The 20,854-nt window shown below is 42.6% G+C and overlaps 2 protein-coding genes across 4 annotated transcripts; one reads left to right on the forward strand and one right to left on the reverse strand.

Annotated features, from left to right (window-relative positions):
• Positions 1 to 259: 259 nt before the first annotated feature.
• slc45a1 (solute carrier family 45 member 1) lies at positions 260 to 9,813 on the forward strand. Of its 3 annotated transcripts, XM_080494919.1 has the most exons (10): positions 260 to 464; positions 1,110 to 1,555; positions 1,627 to 1,719; positions 1,863 to 2,087; positions 2,197 to 3,041; positions 3,533 to 3,686; positions 3,832 to 4,008; positions 5,217 to 5,422; positions 7,936 to 8,161; positions 9,259 to 9,813. In XM_080494919.1, the coding sequence occupies exons 2-10, from the start codon at positions 1,135 to 1,137 to the stop codon at positions 9,285 to 9,287; spliced, it is 2,376 nt and encodes a 791-aa protein (XP_080351045.1). In that variant the 5' UTR covers positions 260 to 464; positions 1,110 to 1,134; the 3' UTR covers positions 9,288 to 9,813. The 3 variants fall into 3 exon arrangements, with proteins under 3 accessions (XP_080351045.1, XP_080351043.1, XP_080351044.1); XM_080494917.1 differs by lacking the exon at positions 9,259 to 9,813 and having other exon boundaries at positions 7,936 to 8,750; XM_080494918.1 differs by lacking the exon at positions 9,259 to 9,813 and having other exon boundaries at positions 1,148 to 1,555; positions 7,936 to 8,750.
• A 283-nt stretch (positions 9,814 to 10,096) lies between these two features.
• On the reverse strand, positions 10,097 to 12,937 carry LOC308129789 (uncharacterized protein). The gene is made up of 5 exons (XM_080495868.1): positions 12,702 to 12,937; positions 12,026 to 12,151; positions 11,576 to 11,639; positions 11,242 to 11,336; positions 10,097 to 11,144 (listed from the first exon to the last, which is right to left on the reverse strand). The coding sequence occupies exons 1-5, from the start codon at positions 12,750 to 12,752 to the stop codon at positions 11,076 to 11,078; spliced, it is 405 nt and encodes a 134-aa protein (XP_080351994.1). The 5' UTR covers positions 12,753 to 12,937; the 3' UTR covers positions 10,097 to 11,075.
• Positions 12,938 to 20,854: the final 7,917 nt, after the last annotated feature.

Below are 20,854 nucleotides of genomic sequence, written 5' to 3' on the forward strand. Positions count from 1 at the left end.
TAGTGGAGGGCAGATGAAGATGAAGATGAAGATGAAGATGAAGATGAAGACGAAGACGTATAGCGGAGGACACACACGGACATGCCCGCATATAAACCGGTGGGACAGACGCACACAGATGCCGACATGCACACGGAGGAGGTAAACACCGAGGAGTCCGCGGTGCTGATGTTGCAGGGAGGGGCGTGACGTCACGGGAGAAACCGGGAGGAGGAAGGAGCGGCGGAGAAGGGGAGAGAGAGGAGAAGAAGAAGAAGAAGAAGAGGGGGAAGGAGAAGAGGGACGGAGGAGAGAGCGGGGGGTGATGGCAACAAAGGAAATAAGTATCATTAAAAAAAATACCAAAAAAAAAAAAAAAAACAATCATGCCTCTTATAATCAACACTCGGTTTTCTATACGTCATCACGGTCGTCCGGTTCACCCGCACAGTATGCCGCAATAAATGACGAGCCGCGCCGATAAGGTAATTACCATCTTTCAAGTCTCAATTTGCACGTTTTTTTTTTAAATTTATTTTTTATTATTATCGCACAGTAAAGTCGATCGCGTTGTGGTCGCATTCAGCTCCTCGTGTCACGCTGACGAAACCGTCGAAAAGCCCGAGAGAGAAGAAATAAAACCACATGTATTTCTGCGCGTCATCTGGATTTTTGACAAGTAATCCTCGAGTGACACGTCGTCGCGGTAAATCGCCGTCGTTTGCGCTCCGGATCGTCTCCTTTGTGTCCCGTTTTGGAGCTCAGCTCATGCAAAATTAAAATGGAAACAGGCGTCATGCGAGCGGTGCCGCATCGTACAGTGGAGTCACCGCCGCGCCGCGCCGCGCACATGGGCTTTGCGCACAGCACGCGCACTGGTTGCAGTGCGTCGTGCAGCAGTCACCGTCTCCCCGTGACTGCAGTGTCCTCTCTCTCATCACTACGGTTCCTTTAGCTGCTCCGGCGAACCCACATGGCCGCAGAGGAACGACAGGGAGACGGTGCTGCGCGAGCGTGACCTCTGACGTCAACGTTCGGCATTTCGTGGGGTTTCGCTGTTAAAACTCACCCTGGTTCACCCCCCCCCCCCCCCCCCCCCCCACCCCACCCCCCCTCCTCATGTGCTGCAGTGTAAGCCGGCTTGACGTGGGGGGGATGTCATCTCCAGGCATGGGCACGCCGAGTGACCCCCTGCTGGCCAGCCCGGGGGGCCGGTCGTCCGCCGCCCAGGAGGGCACCTGGAGGAGCTCGCTGCCCAAGACGGCCAGCTTCCCGACGTCCACCACGCGGCACCTCAGCCACCGGGCCAACAACTTCCAGAGGCAGCCGAAGCGCCGGAAGCTGATACGACCTTCGCCGCCGCCGCCGCCCAACACGCCCTGCCCCCTGGACCAGCTGGACCTCAGCGAGCTTCCCCCGAGGCGCACCTTCCAGGAGCTGCTGTTCAACGGCTGCATCCTGTTCGGCATCGAGTTCAGCTACGCCATGGAGACGGCGTACGTGACGCCCGTCCTCCTGCAGATGGGCCTGCCGGACCAGTTCTACAGCCTGGTGTGGTTCATCAGCCCCATCCTGGGTGAGTGTGCGTGCGGCCGGCAGGGCCGAGGCGTCGTTGGGTAACGTTGCTTCGTGTTTTCTTCCTTGAAGGGTTCCTCGTTCAGCCTCTCATCGGAGCGTGGAGTGATCGTTGCACGTCCCGGTTCGGGCGAAGGAGACCTTTCATTTTTGCTTTGGCCATCGGTGAGTCGCACACGAGCCGGCGTGATCGTGCCTGGCGTTTTCGCGCGACGTCTTTCAATCGTCCCGACGGACTGAAAGACCTTTCTTCTGAACGCACGAGGACAGAATTGCGTTTTAGAATCTGTACGCTTCTCCTCCCGAAGGGGCGTTGATCGGCCTGACCCTCGTGCTGAACGGACGAGACATGGGCGGCGTCCTGGCCGACACGGCGTCCAACCACAAGTGGGGGATTGTGCTGACGGTGTGCGGCGTGGTCCTGATGGACTTCAGCGCCGACTCGGCCGACAACCCGAGCCACGCCTACATGATGGACGTGTGCAGTCCGGAAGACCAGGACCGGGGGCTGAACATCCACGCGCTGCTGGCAGGCCAGAGCATTTTATGACGCGTCAGAAAAAAAACAAAAACCTCAATTCCTTCAAACGAGATAAAATAAATCCAATTAAAACGTGCGTCTTGTGTTTTCCTCCCACTCAGGACTGGGCGGCGGGTTCGGATACATCGTGGGAGGCATCAACTGGGACCAGACGCAGTTTGGAAGGTCAATGGGGGGTCAGCTGCGGGTCATATACCTGTTCACCAGCATCACCCTGGTGTTCGCCACGGCCATGACCCTGCTGAGCATCCCCGAGCGACCCTTACCCCAAAGCCAGCAGAGCAAGGCCTCCGGCAAAAACCACCTGAAAAGCCCCAGCCTCGCCCTCCCGCCATCCCCTCCGGCCCCCGCCGGACTGGCTCCCGGTCTGGACGAGGAGGACGAGGACGGTCTCTACGGCTACAACTTCTCGAAGTCCCACGCCGGCAATCCGGACGCCCTCGGCCATTCCTGCAGCGCCGGCGCCCGCCTCTGCGCCGGCCTCACCAGCCCCATATCGCCGCTGAGCCCCCTCACGCCCAAATATGGCAGCTTCATCAGCAGGGACAGTTCGCTCACGGGCATCAACGAGTTCGCGTCCTCGCTGGGGACGTCCTACATCGACAGCGTGCTCATAGACTGCTACACGGGCCAGCAGACGCCGCAGGGCCCGGGCCCCACCGCCGCCGCCGCCGCCCCGCCCCTGCCCCCGGGGGACTCGCCGCCGCCGCCGCCGCCCGCCGAGGAGCCGGGGAGCCAGGCCGCGGGACAGACCCGCGCCGACGTGGTGCCTCGTTCGGCCGAGGACGCTCAGGAAGCGGAGGAGGCGGGGGCGGGGCCCCACTGGGGCTCCGCCGCCGGCATCCTGAAGAGGCCCCAGAGCCTGGCGCTGATGGAGGAGCCGATGGCCACCCAGATCGTCGGGCTGGAGAACGGGCGCCGGAGGACGGTGACCTTCAGCCAGCAGGTCAGACTCACTTCCTCGCGCGGTTTCAGGCGGCCGGCCGCCGTTTGGACGGTCGATGACGTTGATAATGTTTGTCTCCGTCTAATTTGGCCAAAAAATACGGCGAATTATCAGCTTGTGTACAGAACCCGGTTTTCTATCACGCCCAGTAAGGAGCAACATGACTGGCCGACTGATTACCCATGTGGGTTGTACGTCTTTGAAAGGCGGCCTCTGATTGGTTCACAGTTCCGCGACTCATCCTGGTTCAAAGGAGAGAGGGAGGAACTTGCTTTCATGGCAAGCCTCCATTGGTGTGTGAATGTGTGTGTGAACGCGATGCTAGAAAAGGAAATACATTATTATACAAGCGTGATATAATATATATTCAAACCGAACACATCTCCGTCGCCCGAAAAACGCCAACTTCCTGCCTGAAACCCACGACGACCCAACACCGACTAGGTTCCCGCGCCGTGCTTTAAACTCGTCTCTCCTCTCTCCCGGCGAAGGTTGCAAACATCTTGCTGAACGGCGTGCGCTACGAGAGCGACCTGAGCGAGAACGTGGAGACGGGAGAGTCCCAAATGTCCATGAAGCTGCTGTGCATCGCCATCTACAGGATGCCCCCGTCCCTCCGCAGTCTATGCACCAACCACTTTCTGGGTGGGGAACTGGTCGCCGCCGCCGCCGTACGCACTCCGTTGCCCGGTTGAAACGCACCTTTTTTTGACGGTGGAAACCTTCCTGTGTGTGTCGCCCCCCTCCCCCACCCCCCTACCCTACCCTACCCCACCCCCCCCTTCTGCAGGCTGGCTGTCCTTCGAGGGCATGCTGCTGTTCTACACCGACTTCATGGGCGAGGTGGTGTTCGAAGGAGACCCCAAAGCGCCACACGACTCCGAGGCGTACGAGCGCTACAACGCCGGCGTCAGCATGGGCTGCTGGGGGATGTGCATCTATGCATTCAGCGCCGCTTTCTACTCAGGTGAGCCCCGGGAAAGCGGACTTAGATTTACTGTGTGGAAGAATAGCGGTTTAAAAAATTACACCTTACATTCACTGAGCACGATGCAAAAAAAAAAAAAAAAAGAGCCATTCTTGTCGTAAAATAATGGAGGATATCATGTATATCACACCTATATACTGTTTTTTTTAAATTATACACCTGAAAGTTTGGGGATCTGGTAGAAGTTAAAATGGCACAAATAATTTATAAAGTGATAAATAAACATATAAAACAAGTCGGATGTGTTCTATATTGAAATTGGCTTTTTTTAAATTAGTTTTTATTTAATTTTTTCTTTTCCATGTGTTTCATCTAATTTAATTGTTCCCTCGTTGGAGATAGATAGGTAGATAGATAGATAGATAGATAGATAGATAGGATAATGCCGACAATAACACAAAATTATATGAAATATATTCAATGAAACCATCAGCCAACCAACCAGATAGATAGATAAATAAAAATACATAGACAAATAAATAAATAGATAAATAAATAATGAATAAATAGATACATAAATAGACAACTAGAATGAAAAAAATTCAACATATATATATATTTATTTAAAAAAATGCATAAATAAAAAAGTAATAAAAAATACAAAAATAGATACATAAATAGATACATAAATAGATAACTAGAATGAATAAATAAACAAATTAAAAAATATATATATTTAAAGAAAATACATAAATATTTAAATACATAAATGACAAAAGACATAAATAGATAAATACAAAAATAATTTAAAATTAAAAAAATAGATGAATAAATAAAAAAATACATAAATAGGTAAATAAATAAAATATGAAAATAGATGAATAAATAAATAAATAAATAAATAAAAATACATAAATAGATTTAAAAATACATAAATAGATAAACAAATAAATAAAAAATACAAAAATAGATGAATAAATAAAAAAATACATAAATAGGTAAATAAATAAATAATAAAAAATACAAAAATAGATGAATAAATAAATCTATGAATAAAAAAAATACATAAATAGATTTTAAAAATACATAAATAGATAAACAACTAAATAATTTTAAATACAAAAATAGATGAATAAATAAATAAAAAATACAAAAACAGATGAATAAATAATAGATAAAATATCGATAGATGGCTCAATAAGTAAGTACGCCTTGGCTTCAGTTGGTCTTCCTCTTCCACCTTTCAGCCATACTGGAGAAGCTGGAGGAGCGCTTCTCTCTCCGCACTCTGTACTTCTTCGCCTACCTGGCGTTCGGCCTGGGCACCGGCCTGGCCACGCTGTCCACCAACCTGTACGTGGTTCTGTCCCTGTGCGTGACCTACGGCGTGCTGTTCTCCTCGCTGTGCACGCTGCCTTACTCTCTGCTCTGTGAATACTACCAGAGCCCTCAGGTCAGTACCGAGCCGCCCTGTGGACCTTGCTCTCTGTGACGCCTTACAACCAGGCCGCTGTTGTTGACAAACAACCAGTGGGTCCAAACAACCAGGATGCAACTTGTTAAATCACATTTGCTTTAATTAATTCACATTTCTTGTGTGTGTGTGTGTGTGTGTGTGTGTGTATATATATATATATATATATTCATTTAATCTATTTCATAAAATTTTGTGTTATTGTAGGCATTATCATCTCTATCTATCTATCTATCTATCTATCTATCTATCTATCTATCTATCTATCTATCTATCTATACATATATATAGATATCTATATATATATATAGATATCTATATATATATATAGATATCTATATATATATATCGCAATGTGCTATAAAGCACAATGTGAGTCATGTCTGTGAAAGGTGCTAAATATATACATTTCTATTCTCTCTCTCTCTCATATATATATATAAGATAGATAGATAGATAGATATATAAGATATATATGAGATATGTAAGATATATATGGTGTATATATATATATGAGCTTTGCCCCATTTCTATCCAAACCAAAATTGATTTTTATTTTTAAAATCAAGAATTTAATCAATATATATTCACAATCTATCTATCTATCTATCTATCTATCTATCTATCTATCTATCTATCTATCTATCTATCTATCTATCTATCTATCTATCTATCTATCTATCTATCTATCTATCACAATGTGAGTCATGTCTGTGAAAGGTGCTGAATATATACATTTCTATTCTCTCTCTATATATACATATATACATATATATATGTCATTTCATGTTTTCACACTCTTCTTATCACAGTATGGATTTTATATCTACTGAACATCTTAAAAAGTGCATGTGAAAGCTTTATAATATGACATAATGCCTCATAAAATCTAACAAACTATTCAGATCTTTCACACTATTATTAGAATTTGTTTGTTTTTTTAGCGTTATATCAAGTCTGTTGCATTTCCCTGAATTTCCTTGTGAGAAGATTCTTGATAAATTTGTATTAAATGCCAGTTTTTACGTAATTATTACAGGATAAATGACAAATCACACAGATTTTTAACACATAAGTTGCACAGGCTGCTGTGGAGTCAATGTTCCTTCAATAACAATCATCGCTATTTGGGCCTGGGTTCCACACGTTTCACACTCTTTCTATAGAACAGTGATTGAGCTCCAGTCAGTAACTCTGTCTCTTATAGTTAAACTCAGAAAATATAAGAATGAGACTCCAGAAATCTCTTGACACGACGCCGAAGCGTCAGAAATGCTGTTTTCCATCTTCACTTTTAGCGTCGTCACACGAGAAGAGAGCAAAAGTAATGAAGTAAAACTGCCATCAGATTCTGAATTAGAATTTCTAGCTGAATTTTTTTTTACCATCGAAATCAGACTTTGAATTTGAAAAGCTGTCGAATTTCAAGTACGTAGCTTTTTTTGCTGCTGATTTTTTATTTTTTTTTCAACGTCTAAAAATATTCAGTGTGTAAAAATTCAATGTGTGTAAAGTTGGTCACGTGACCAGTGCAACACAACAAAGCCGAAGCGCCGTCCCTCCCGCTGGCCGCCATGGCTGATTGGCCCGGTGTTGCACTGGTCACGTGACCAACAAAGCTTCCCCTGATTGGATGTTGGGTGAACGAGACAGGTATCGATTGCATCGTCCTGATGGCGAAGAGATTCTGGCTGTTTTGCAGCTGAATTTTTTTGCGGTTGAATTTTTTTTGCAGCTGAATTTTTTTGCGGTTGAATTTTTCGCAGCTGAATTCTTTTTGCAGCTGAATTTTTTTGCAGCTGAATTTTTTTGCAGTTGAATTTTTCGCAGCTGAATTCTTTTTGCAGCTGAATTTTTTTGCAGCTGAATTTTTCGCAGCTGAATTTTTTTTTGCGGTTGAATTTTGTTTTGCGGTTGAATTTTTTTTTTGTGGTTGAATTTTTCACAGCTGAATTCTTTCTGCAGCTGAATTTATTTTGCAGCTGAATTTTTTTGCGGTTGAATTTTTCGCAGCTGAATTCTGTTTGCAGCTGAATTTTTTTTTGCAGCTGCATTTTCTTTGTGGTTGAATTTTCTTTGCGGTTGAATTTTTCGCAGCTGAATTCTTTTTGCAGCTGAATTTTTTTGCAGCCGAATTCCTTTTGCAGCCGAATTTTTTTTGCAGCTGAGTTTTTACACACATTGAATTTGTACACACTAAATATTTTTAGATGTTGAAAAAAAATCAGAAGCAAAAAAAAAAAAAGATGCGTACTTGAAATTCAACAGCTTTTAAAATTCCAAGTCTGATTTCGATGGTAAAAGTTACAAATTCGAATTCAGAATCTGACGGCACAGTTTTACTTCCATACAAAAAGTGCTCATTTCCCAGAACATGTACTGGTTTGCTGCGTTCCCATTGGCCACGTGACTGAGGTGTGTGTGTGTGTGTGTGTGTGTGTGTGTGTGTGTGTGTGTGTGTGTGTGTGTGTGTGTGTGTGTGTGCGTTTCAGTTCTGTGGCTCCTCAGAAGAAGGGACCAGGCGAGGGATGGGGGTGGACATCTCCCTGCTCAGCTGCCAGTACTTCCTGGCTCAGATCCTGGTCTCCGTGGCGATGGGCCCTCTGACCTCACTAGTGGGCGGGGCCCAGGGGGTCATGTACTTTTCCAGCCTGATGTCGTTCGTGGGCTGCGCGTACTCGTCCCTCTGCGTGGTGTACCAGCTGCCCCCCGCCGAGGGTGAGCCCCCCGATAGCGAGACCCAGCCGCTACTGGTGCACATTTAGAAACGTTTTTTTTTTTTTTTTTTTAATTTGGGAAAACAAAAACAAAAACAAAAAAAGCCTTTTTAATTTCTCTCTTACCTCACATTCACCTGCACTCAACGGGAACACACACTCTCACGCTGTCGCTCGGCGTCTTGAGTGTGTCGACCTTCACAGCACTGACACACACACACACACACACACGCACACACACACACACACACGCACTGTACAGCACAATCCCATATATTATTTGACAGCAATCAGCCTCAGAGCTCGACAGACAGACAGACATTGGCTCTAAGTTATGTACACATGACCAGTGTGTGTGCGTTTACGAATGTGTGTGTATGTGTGTGTGTGTGTGTGTGTGTGTGTGTTTATCCTCCGACTATAGAAAACCCTAATCTGCTCCTCTCTGATTCTTTGCTGTGAATTCTTGCATCACTTTTATTTTTTTGTTTCTTCTGCTGGGTAGAAAATGTTGTTTGACTCCGTCTTCGGGCCTAACCACAGCTTTCCCTCCCTCTTTTCTTTTCTTTTCTTTTCTTTTCCCTCCTTCGTCTTATCAGTTGCCAAAAAAAAAAAAAAACGTCTGCATGAGCTGCATTTCTGTAATCTCCTCAAGCCTTGTTGTTGATATTTAGTTTTTGGTCGTACGGCCGGGGGGGAATGTCTACCTGCCTGTTTCTCTGAGTTAGCAACACGAGCATCACACCTCAGGCGGGAATAACCGACCGTTCCGAGTCTCCTCCGCCGATCCGGCAGCTTTATTTTGCATAAATTAGCCAAAAAAAACAACAAAAAGCAGACTTGATATTCACACGGAGCTGAACAACACATAGTGTCTCAAAGGGCTTCGCATTGTCAGAGTTTATCGCGCTCATTTTAGTGTGCGATCCCCAAAATTTCAACATTTTTGGCGGAAGTGGGAACGCCAGCGGACGTCAAACGTCCAAAAAAAAAAAGAGAGAGAGAGAGAAAACAGAGAAATGTGTGCTGGTGGCAGTTTGTCTCGGGGCCCCCGCCGCTCCCGGCCGTAATAATGACGGTGATTCTTGTCATTATCAGGAAGAGGAGAAGTTGAAACTGGGGTGTGAGTCGGCGTTCAGTGGGAAACCGAGCAAAAACAGAAGAGCGACAAAACAAAGAGAAGACTCATGTGAACTATGGGTCATCCTGGAGGCGGACTGCATTATAATACAGACGTACGCAAATAAATAAATAAACAAAAGAGACTTGTTTGGAGGCCGAGAGAGCCGGCAGCTTGTTTGTCGCGACGAGGGCGCATGCTTCAGGTGCTTCTGCTCAGCGTCGTGATTCCTACCTTCTGTTTCTTAAGACACGTTTCCAGTTCCGGCGCCGCCTCAGCAGAATGTCCATGACCCCCCCCACCCCCCCCCCCCCCTCCCCCCGGACTGAGCGGATGCGCCCTGCTAATGTTTCTGAGGAAACAGTAACTGTACCAATCATGCTGCTGCAGCTTGCTTGAGAAACGACTGAAACACAAAGTTTTTTCTTTGTGCTCCACTGTACCACCGTTGCTGAATATTAGCAGTGTTACTGTAAAAGCTACTTTACTTCAGGGTTCAAGTTATGACTAAAAACTATGATTTTCTTTTGCCACTTGTGACTCCTGTGTCTCAAAGTCATTTCACCTTTTTTTTTTTTTTTTTTTTGGGGTGGAGGAGCTCGCTTGCAGTTCCGCCTTGCGCCACATGGGGGAGCCCGCGAGCCGGGGAGAGCGTGTGCGTCCTTTATTCCATTACCAAGTGAAAATTATTCCTGCATCTGAGCCAGCCATTTTCCATGTTAAGAAAAAAAAAAAAAAAGAAAAAAAAACTGGGTCAGGTGACGTCATCCGCCACTGACGACGTACCAACAGGTAACAGATGCAGGCGGATTTAAGTAAAAAGACAATTTTTTTTTTTTATTTGTTCATCAGAATATACAAAGCAGTGGCTGAAGTAACCAAATGCCATTCTGGTTCTGAAAAGGGCAGTATTGTACGCAAAAAAAAAAACAAAAACAAACAAACAAAAACAAAAAAAACTGAGCTACCCAACCGTAACGTAAAACTCGTTGAAAACATTTGAATGTAAAACAAAGTATAAATGGTACAAACGTGCGTGGAATGCATACGGAACAAACGACCAAAGCTTTAAGATTTAAGAGGGGTTAATTAACATTGCAAAATCCTGCCGCCACAGAACGGGTGGTGGTGGTGGTGGGTGGTGGGTGGTTGGGGGTTGGGTGGGGGGTGAAACAATCTTATCACGGAGGTGCAAGCCAGAGCCCCTTTTATTCATTTGCACCATCTGTTAACGGGGCAGCTGAGGATTAAATAGCAGCTCGGAACAGAAACCAAAAAAAAAATAAAATCAAATAAAGTCACACCCTAACTAGTAATGCTAACAACTGTCCATTACCCCCTGCTTAAAACTTATCTTTGGTCCTTTTAAGTGTATCTGAGAGGTCGACATGAGCCGTGGAGGTGAGCAGCTGCCTGTGAGTATGAATCCTCTGGTCGTCACGGAAATAATAGAGTTTGTGCTTTTTTTTTTTCTTTTTTTCTTTCTTCTATCTTCTTTAAAACATACCGATATATATAAAACCTCAGGAAATGAAATAAACTGATCTCAGGGTGTGGCCCGGTTTGTACACGTAGAAAAGAAAAGCTCATTTTAAAAAGACCAATAAATAACATTTCAAGGATGCAGGGCCACTAATGTTTCCAGACTCCAGTGCAATGTGATAAAAAAAAAAACATGGGAGTGACATGAGAGATAAAAAAAAAAAAAAAAAAAAAACAACCTCTCAGGAGATACAGAAAAGCACAAGCTCTACGACAGGATGCCGACCAGGCCGGCGAGACGGCGCCGCCAACCTCAGGCCTCCACCGTCGCCTCTTTCGAGTCTCCGTTCTCCTCCGTCTTCTGCTTTTTTGTCTCCTTTTCCTGCGAACGACGGGGAGAAAAAAAAACAACGTTCAGCATCCGAGAGGATTCAGACGGCACACTTTCCCCCAAAACCCCGGCGAGGAAGGCCCCGTACCTCCTCCTCCTCCTCCTCCACCGCCGCCTCCTCGGCGCTGCGCTTCACCGGCTGTGCGTCGGTCTCGCCAGCAGGGGGCGCCTCCTCCGCTTTGCCTGTTGTGAGTGAGCGCAGTTTGGCACTTCAGAAATTACAGGCTTTTTTTTTTCTTCTCCCTTTTAACTTTCCTTGTTTATTAAAAAAAAAAAATGTTAGTTATTTGCAGGGCAGCTACACGTGTCGAGGCCACACAGGGAGCGAGGAAACCCTCAAGGGGAAGGTTTTAAATCGATTAAAAAAAAAACGCAGCTGCAGCGACTCTTTAATTGATTACATTTATTTTTTTTAAACTCACCGTCTCCATTCTTCTGCTCCTCCTTTGTGGCTTCCTCCGCTTTGTCGCTGTGGTCGGCACCGTTCTGAAACGGAGAGAGGAAGAGTTGGATGAGGAAGAGGAGGAGGCCACAACATGGCGAGGATGATCCAAATAGATCCAAGAACGTGTTTTAATATGATATAAAAGTTAAAAAGAAGAAGAAAAGGAAAGGAAAGAGGGGCACTTATTACCTCCCTGGAGGAATAAACAAGAGAGAGAGAGAGAGAGAGAGCTTGCTAGCCAACATCTGTGCCGTTTCACAACCTAAACAAAGCGCAGCTGAATGAGAGAGAGAAGGAGGGAGGGTGAGAGAGAGAGAGAGAGAGAAGGAGGGAGGGAAGGGGGGAGGAGGAGGAGGCGGGCGCAGCGACACCTGCATGATGAGGGCCGCTAAGACAAAAGGCCATGAGGCTGCCGCTCCGAACTCACTGTGCCATTGGCAGGTGCGTCCTCACTGTCGGTCTTCTTCTTCTTCTCCACCTCCTCCACCTCCTCCTCCTTCTTCTTCTCCTTCTCCTTCTTCTCCTCCGCCACTTCTTTCTTTTCTTTCAGCTCCTGGTTTAAAAAAAAAAAAAAAAATTAAAAATCAACCTCTCTTGTCAGAGTGAGGGGGGGGAAAAAACCGACGGTCGTTGGGTAAAATGGAGCGGTAATTCAGGGATGTTGGGTGAAAAACGGTGCGTAATTACGCAGCGGCGGCGGCGGCGGAGGCTTCCCGCCCACAGCAGCGGCTCGTGCGCCCGGCTGGACCCGCCGCTTCGCTTTTGTCTGGTCAAACCAGCTTTTCTGTCTTTCCTCAAAGACGTTTCGAATTTAAAATAAAAAAAAATATATATATATACATATGTATAGATATCCACCACCGGCGCAGGGTTTCCTCTTGCGTTTCCACCCGCAAGACGAACCACATTTCATCGGTTCCTCGTGTTTTAACTCGCTTTCGAGCCCAAATTAAACCGTTCGGCGGATTAATGAAGCGTTAGCGTCGGCACGGCAACTTAAAAACAAAGTTTTGTGAACCTTTTTCTTTTTTTTTTGAAGAATAATAATAATAAACCCACGACGTTTGACGGAATAAAAAGAGAAAAGCTTGAATGAAACGCACCTTGGCTGTAACCTCTGCGGCTGCGGTTGTGTCAACAAGTGTGTCGGCCATTGTTATTTCTGCGATATAAGTTGATATAATTATACTCCTGCTCTTTGAAGGAGGGGGAGGAAGGAAGGAAAGAAGCAAAAAAAAAAAAGACAGTACTTTGTTGTCTTCTTCGTGAGGATAGTCCAAAGACGCTGGGAGAGAAATGATGTCCGCTCGTCTCCGCTTTTCTCCCCAGCTCGTTGAAACTCCAACTCTCGTTGGATACAGCGGCGCCGTCTCGCTCCCGATTGGACGGCGACGGCCAGCGGCGCTTCCCATTGGACGGACGCGCTGTCAGCTCGCGCCGGAAGGTCCCGCCCTTTCGGTGCCTCGTCGTTGATTGGTTGGGTTTTTTTTTAAAGCGCTGCACTGTGATGCCACTTTTTTTTTTTTTTTTTTACTATCCATCAGTTCGCGCTCGGTTTTTTTTTTTTTTTTTTTTTTTTTTAACTGAAACGTGAACAATGGATTTAAGTGTCTATTTTGGAAAAGTTCTAATCATAACCTTGACGTAACAAGACGCTATGTCCCACAGAGGGATTGTAGAAAGTCTCCCGTTCTTCTCAAGGGGGGGTGGGGGGGCTGTAATCTTTTGTCTTTACAGCTCTTTCTCTGCAGAGATGGGGTGTCAAATTACATGCAAAAAAAAAAAAAGAATAATGTGACGATTTGAGAAGCAGGCAGCCACTCCTCCTTTCTATATTTAACACTTTTAATGAAGTGTGCACACACTTTCTCTTTTTGTCCAGTGTCACAAATAATGCAACTTGTACATTAAACAAACACCCAAACAGCTTATTTATCTGAATAAATCTTTTTTTTTTTCATTAAAAAAAGCAAAAAATCCACAGCATGTGCTTTTGGTTTGAGATATTTATCACATCTGTCGCCATACTTACAGCCAATTTTGAAGAAATCTAATCAATAAATTCCCACTGTTGAAAAAAACCAAAACAGTCGGCTTGGGGCCATTTGAAACGTTTCAACCAAATGAAAATAATCAAAATTACTGCAATTATTGGCTTTATTTTCATGTTAAAATGAGAAAATTCATCAATGTGGTCACAATTTGGATCCTTGGTAGAAAGGAAATGCGTCTCGCAGTGATTAAAGTTGCCCGTGGATCTTGTAAATAAAAATATCGAGCTCAAACTCGAGGTTTATTGCAGCGTTATTGGTGACAGCAGAAAGACGGGAGTGTGTCTGGGGGGGTTATTTAATAACACGTGGAAGTGATGTGTCAGACTGCACAGATGACGACTTGTGAGACGCTTTTCTTTGAGAAATGTGGTTTTCACAATTCCCACTCGCTTTTAAGATTTGTTTACAGTAAAAGAAGATTTTTTTTTTTGAAGTCTTTGTTGCTTCAGAGTTTTGTCCATATACAAAACAAATAATCCCATAAACAACATCGATTCAGCTTTTGTACCGTTTGGTCGGTTTCATCCCAGTTAGACGATTCACTGTATGCGTCTTTATAAAACATAGAAACATATAAACTATGTGTCTTGTTGTGTTAAAAATACATTTGTATTAATCCTAGGTCCCTGAAACTATATGAATAGTTCACTTATTATAATAAATCGTCTAAATGTTTTTAGTCCGACATGCTTTCTTTCTTTTTTTTTGTTCCCCACCACGATTTTAAACTGTCATCTATCTGGGAATCATCTATCTGGGAAAAAACACTTGTCCAACTGGGAATCGTCTATCTGGGGAAAAACACTGTCGTCTAACTGGGAATTGTCTATCTGGGAAAAACACTGTCGTCTAACTGGGAATTGTCTCTCTGGGAAAAAACACTGTCGTCTAACTGGGAATTGTCTATCTGGGGAAAAACACTGTCGTCTAACTGGGAATTGTCTATCTGGGAAAAAACACTGTCGTCTAACTGGGAATTGTCTATCTGGGGAAAAACACTGTCGTCTAACTGGGAATTGTCTATCTGGGAAAAACACTGTCGTCTAACTGGGAATTGTCTCTCTGGGAAAAAACACTGTCGTCTAACTGGGAATTGTCTATCTGGGGTAAAACACTGTCGTCTAACTGGGAATTGTCTATCTGGGAAAAACACTGTCGTCTAACTGGGAATTGTCTCTCTGGGAAAAAACACTGTCGTCTAACTGGGAATTGTCTATCTGGGGAAAAACACTGTCGTCTAACTGGGAATTGTCTATCTGGGAAAAAACACTTGTCCAACTGGGAATCGTCTATCTGGGAAAAAACACAGTCGTCTAACTGGGCATCGTCTATCTGGGAATCGTCCAGCTGAGAATTGTCTAACTGGGGAAATAACACCGTCATCCAACTGGGAACCATCTATCTGGGGAAAAACACTGTCGTCTAACTGGGAATTGTCTATCTGGGAAAAACACTGTCGTCTAACTGGGAATTGTCTATCTGGGAAAAAACACTGTCGTCTAACTGGGAATTGTCTATCTGGGAAAAAACACTGTCGTCTAACTGGGAATTGTCTATCTGGGGAAAAACACTGTCGTCTAACTGGGAATTGTCTCTCTGGGAAAAACACTGTCGTCTAACTGGGAATTGTCTATCTGGGAAAAAACACTGTCGTCTAACTGGGAATTGTCTATCTGGGAAAAAACACTGTCGTCTAACTGGGAATTGTCTATCTGGGAAAAACACTGTCGTCTAACTGGGAATTGTCTCTCTGGGAAAAACACTGTAGTCTAACTGGGAATTGTCTATCTGGGAAAAAAAAGTTGTCTATCTGGGAAAAAACACAGTCATCTAACTGGGAATCGTTTATCTGGGAATAAAAAAACACTGTCATCTAACTGGGAATTGTCTATCTGGGAAAAACACTGTCGTCTAACTGGGAATTGTCTCTCTGGGAAAAACACTGTAGTCTAACTGGGAATTGTCTATCTGGGAAAAAAAAAGTTGCCTATCTGGGAAAAAACACTGTCATCTAACTGGGAATCGTCTATCTGGGAATAAAAAAACACTGTCGTCTAACTGGGAATTGTCTATCTGGGAAAAACACTGTCGTCTAACTGGGAATTGTCTCTCTGGGAAAAACACTGTCGTCTAACTGGGAATTGTCTCTCTGGGAAAAACACTGCAGTCTAACTGGGAATTGTCTATCTGGGAAAAAAAAAGTTGTCTATCTGGGAAAAAACACAGTCATCTAACTGGGAATCGTCTATCTGGGAATAAAAAAACACTGTCGTCTAACTGGGAATTGTCTCTCTGGGAAAAACACTGTAGTCTAACTGGGAATTGTCTATCTGGGGGAAAAAAAGTTGTCTATCTGGGAAAAAACACAGTCATCTAACTGGGAATCGTCTATCTGGGAATAAAAAAACACTGTCATCTAACTGGGAATCGTCTATCTGGGAAAAAAAAAACCCTTGTCTCACTGGGAATCTGGACACCGTTTTGTCCACCTGAAGGAAAATGGCCGACTGTTGGCAAAGAGAATCTCAGTTGTATGTTTTTTTTTTTTTTTTTTTTTTTTTTAAGAAATTGGATTCACACATGAATAAAAAACCAAAAACGTGCAAATCCCTATAAATGATGGCGAAATGTTCGGAGGAAAGAGAGCGTGGTCTCACCACAACAACACAAACAATCTAGATATGGACGTGACGGAGTCGACTTCTTCGGGGAGACTTTGGAATTGAAAAAAAAAAGAATTCTGCAAATTTGTTGGATAGTAAAATAAATGTAACTCAGTTGTTCTGGCCTCTTTTAGTCGGGAATGTAAACGTTGTGGTTAGCGTAGCGTTGAGCTGGTTTTCCTTCCGCTTCAGAAGCTCATTGGCAGTGAACTTCCTCTGCTGCTCGTCCAACTGTTAAACCAAAGGAAGTGGCGACACGCGTCTGTGTCCTTCACGTCCTTTTACCCCTCAAGTCTGTCCCCGGTGTCCAAAACAGAACCACCAAGCTCAGGTAAGAAAAAAACAAAAACAAAAAAAGCCAGTTGGCGCCCTGACTGTTGACTTATTATCTAAAAATTCCTCAAGTTTCAACAAGGCTCCCTGACCTGGGACGACCCGCGCCACGCCTCCCTCCACTTCCACCCACGCCTCTCTTACCTCGTCTGGCGGTTGTAGGTGTTGCTACGTCCGCACGTCTGGCCGCGAGGCGCACAGCTAGAATTTCTTCATCCAAACATCTTGACGCCGTCACTCGGCGACTCTTTCATTTCACAACTGTGGTTCTGAGAGTGTGGTTGCGCCCCGCGATCAAAACAACTGGCTCTCGCTGGACAAGCTGGCCTTTCTTACTCACGTGTCTCTTTTATATATATATATATATACAGAGAGCGAGAGAGAATAGAAATGTATATGTTTAGCACCTTTCACAGACATGACTCACAATGTGCTTTATATATATATATATTGATTAAATTCTTGATTTTATATATATAAATCAATTTTGGTTTAGATAGAAATGGGGCAAAGCTCATATATATATATAACAGTAACTCCATGATTCCGAACAGTTGTATGTCCAATTTCCTGTCAAAGATATCGAACTTGATTCAATTCAATATATATATATATATATATATATATATAGAGAGAGAGATAGAGAGAGAGATAATAGAAATGTATATATTTAACACCTTTCACAGACATATATACATCGTAATGTGATGAAATATGAGTAATTCACATTTCGTTTATTATTAGTTTATTTGTACGGGGCAGTGCATATTAATATTAATGTCTCGTCATCAGGTTTCTGTAAATATGCCGGATTCCCACATTTAAAAACAATTAAAACAATAAGGTAGTTAAATAATTCTTCCTAAAAAAAAACCTGCCATGATGTGTAAATATTAAAGTGCTGACTCAGCAGTCTGACACAGGTGACAACATATTCAAGTGTGTGATTCTCCTAATGATCTCAAGTTTGGTTTATTTTTCTTTTCTTTTTTGTTTTTTAACCCGACAAAGGTGGAGATTTCTGTGTTCCAGCTTGTGTAAACCTTGAACAGACGAAATCCCTCTGGGTAAAGCAGGACTTCCCACACTTAATTTGACAATTAGTAAGACAACCTCTTTTTTTCTCCTTTTAAAAACTAGAGGCGTTTTTTTTTTTAAAGATACCTGGTTTTGTACGATGTGGTTAAACGGTAAGAAATGAAGGGCTTGATTCATGTGGGAGGCGAGAACAGTGTGTTTGGACTCGACTGTAAATCCATTTGTTTTTTTTTTTGTTTTTTTTGAACTGAAAAGCAGCAGAAGGCATTACTCACTCTTTTTCTGTGACTGGAAAATGGGAGCAATCAGAGGGGGAGTGTTTGTGAGATCATTTCCTGTCTTTTTTTTCTTTTTTTTCCTCTCTTTCTTTGTTCTTATTTGCCTACTCCAACATGTTTCCATGTGCCACTGATTTACTACAAAGTAGAAAGAAGAAAAAAAAAACCGTGTGCCTGGGCAGCCTGTTCCTCGCTGGAGGTGAAAGAAGTCACCAAACGCAGGCAGCAAACGGAAAAAGAGAGCGAGATAGTAGTGATTCGTACGAAGTGCGTAGTTACCAGTGAATGTGTTCGCCGCAGTTTCCACGTGTAGGAAAAGGGGAAAACTTAAATATTGCCCGACCACAGAAACTAATACCGTTTGAAAGAAAAGCTGCTTTGTGTTCACGGTGACTCATGTTGGGGAATAAATGAAATCTATATATATATTTTTTTTTTTTTTAATTTGCTCCAGTTTTCTCTTTCAAAACACCCGGAGGAGCACGGCGGCTAAATTGCATCTTGATTTCTGGAAGGCAGAAAGGCCTGACCTGACTTGAGGAATGCCAGAGAGCTGGAGGGAAGAGCAGAGCGGGGGGGGGGGGGGGGGGGGCTAGAGGTCAGAGGTCGGGATTAGGCGGGGAGGGGGGGAGGGTCCCGATAATTGGAGGAATTGGTGGCCGCAAACTGAGCTCTTTTGTTTTTGAGCAGCGGGGGTCCCGCATGGTCTGGTGGCCCCTCCCGGGCTCCTCCGGGGCCAGAGGCCTGCAGGGCGACGCCACAACACGACGCTGACTTCTCCGCGGGAATCTGCGCTCAACTGCACAGTAGACGCCCAAAAGCCAAGTCACTGTACTCATCCTTGATTAACACGATTAAGTGCGGTCATTACGGATCATAGTGGAAACGTGTGATGGGAGGCTATGAGCCCCTCCGGAGATACGAACTGCAGATATAAAACCTCCATGAGCCCACCTCTACGTGTTTCTATACCGACGTTAATCTGGAGGATTCAATTATTACTTATTGGGTAATGTGATGGTTTCGTTTAATCTATTTCAGATAATTCTGTGTTATTGTAGGCATTATCATCTCCATCTATCTATCTATATCTATATATACATATATATATATATAGATAGATATCTCTATATATATATCGCAATGTGCTATAAAGTACAATGTGAGTCATGTCTGTGAAAGGTGCTAAATATGTACATTTCTATTCTCTCTCTCTCTCTCTCTCTCTCTCTATACATATATATATATATATAGCTAGCACATTGTGAGTCATGTCTGTGAAAGGTGCTAAATATATACATTTCTATTCTCTCTCTCTCTCTCTCTCTCTATCTCTATCTCTCTCTCTCTATCTATCTATCTATCTATCTATATATATATATATATATATATATATAGATATCTATATATATATCGCAATGTACTATAAAGCACAATGTGAGTCATGTCTGTGAAAGGTGCTAAATATATACATTTCTATTCTCTCTCTCTCTCTCTCTCTCTCTCTCTCTCTCTCTCTATATATATATATATATATATATATATATATATATATATATATATATATATATGCATGAGCTTTGCCCCATTTCTATCGAAACCAAATTTGATTTATATATATAAAATCAAGAATATATATATATATATATATGTATATGTATATATATGTATATAGCACATTGTGAGTCATGTCTGCGAAAGGTGCTAAATCTATACATTTCTATTCTCTCTCTCTCTATATATCTATCTATCTATCTATCTATCTATCTATCTATCTATCTATCTATCTATCTATATATATCTATATCTATATCTATATATATATATATATGAGCTTTGCCCCATTTCTATCTAAACCAAAATTGATTTATATATATAAAATCAAGAATTGAATCAATATATATTCACAAGATTGTTGGTGGTATTTTTTTAAATCTAATTGTACCTGGTATAGTGACAACAAAAGGCATTCTATTCTATTCTATTCCATTCTATTCTATAGCAATTATTTGCTAAATTTGTGGGTGTTATTACATAGTATTTAATTCATAAACAGCATTTAATCCATAAATAATTTTGACAGACATTTAGGGTTATTGTATAGCTTTCAGATTGTATATTATAGTACGTATGCATTGTGTCATATATCTGCTGTATATATTGGTAAACAATGGGTGCAATATTATGATTTAATTGTGTATATATTGGGAAAGAATTTGCTGTTATTGTATCACATTTTTTGTGTATATACTATGTTGGTGTTTTATAGTACTTCATTTGTATATATTGGGAAATATACTTAACATATGTTGCTGAGCATGTTGGTTTTATTGGATTGTTTTGATTTTGTGTATATTGATATATTGGTGGGTATTATAATGTAGTAAGTAATCTAAATATATTGAGAAATACTGATACATTTTATAGTATTTCATCTGTTTATATTGGAATTTGTTGCTGTTATTGAAGATAATTTATTGTGTATCAATTGGGAAATAAGTTGGCATTATTATATAGTATTTAATTGGTCTATATTTGGACATTTATTTTGATATGCGCATTTTTTTGGTTTTTATTTCCATATACTGGCAAATATGCGAGGATTGTTTTTATTTTTTAATTTGTATATATTGATCAATAACTGGATATTATAATAAGGAAATGAATAAATATGTACATTGGTAAATATATTTTTATTTTATCATATTTAATCTGTATATTTTGGTAACTTAATATGTTAATATTGGCAAATATTTTGAGTATTTATCTTTATATATAGGGAAATACGTCAGCATCATTTCACACTATTATGCATATGTTGCAAAATACATTGGCATTATTTTATAGTATTTAATTGGAATATATTCACAAATAAATGACTATTATATCA

This window comes from Blennius ocellaris (assembly GCF_963422515.1).
Source record: "Blennius ocellaris genome assembly, chromosome: 4".
Classification (NCBI taxonomy): domain Eukaryota; kingdom Metazoa; phylum Chordata; class Actinopteri; order Blenniiformes; family Blenniidae; genus Blennius; species Blennius ocellaris.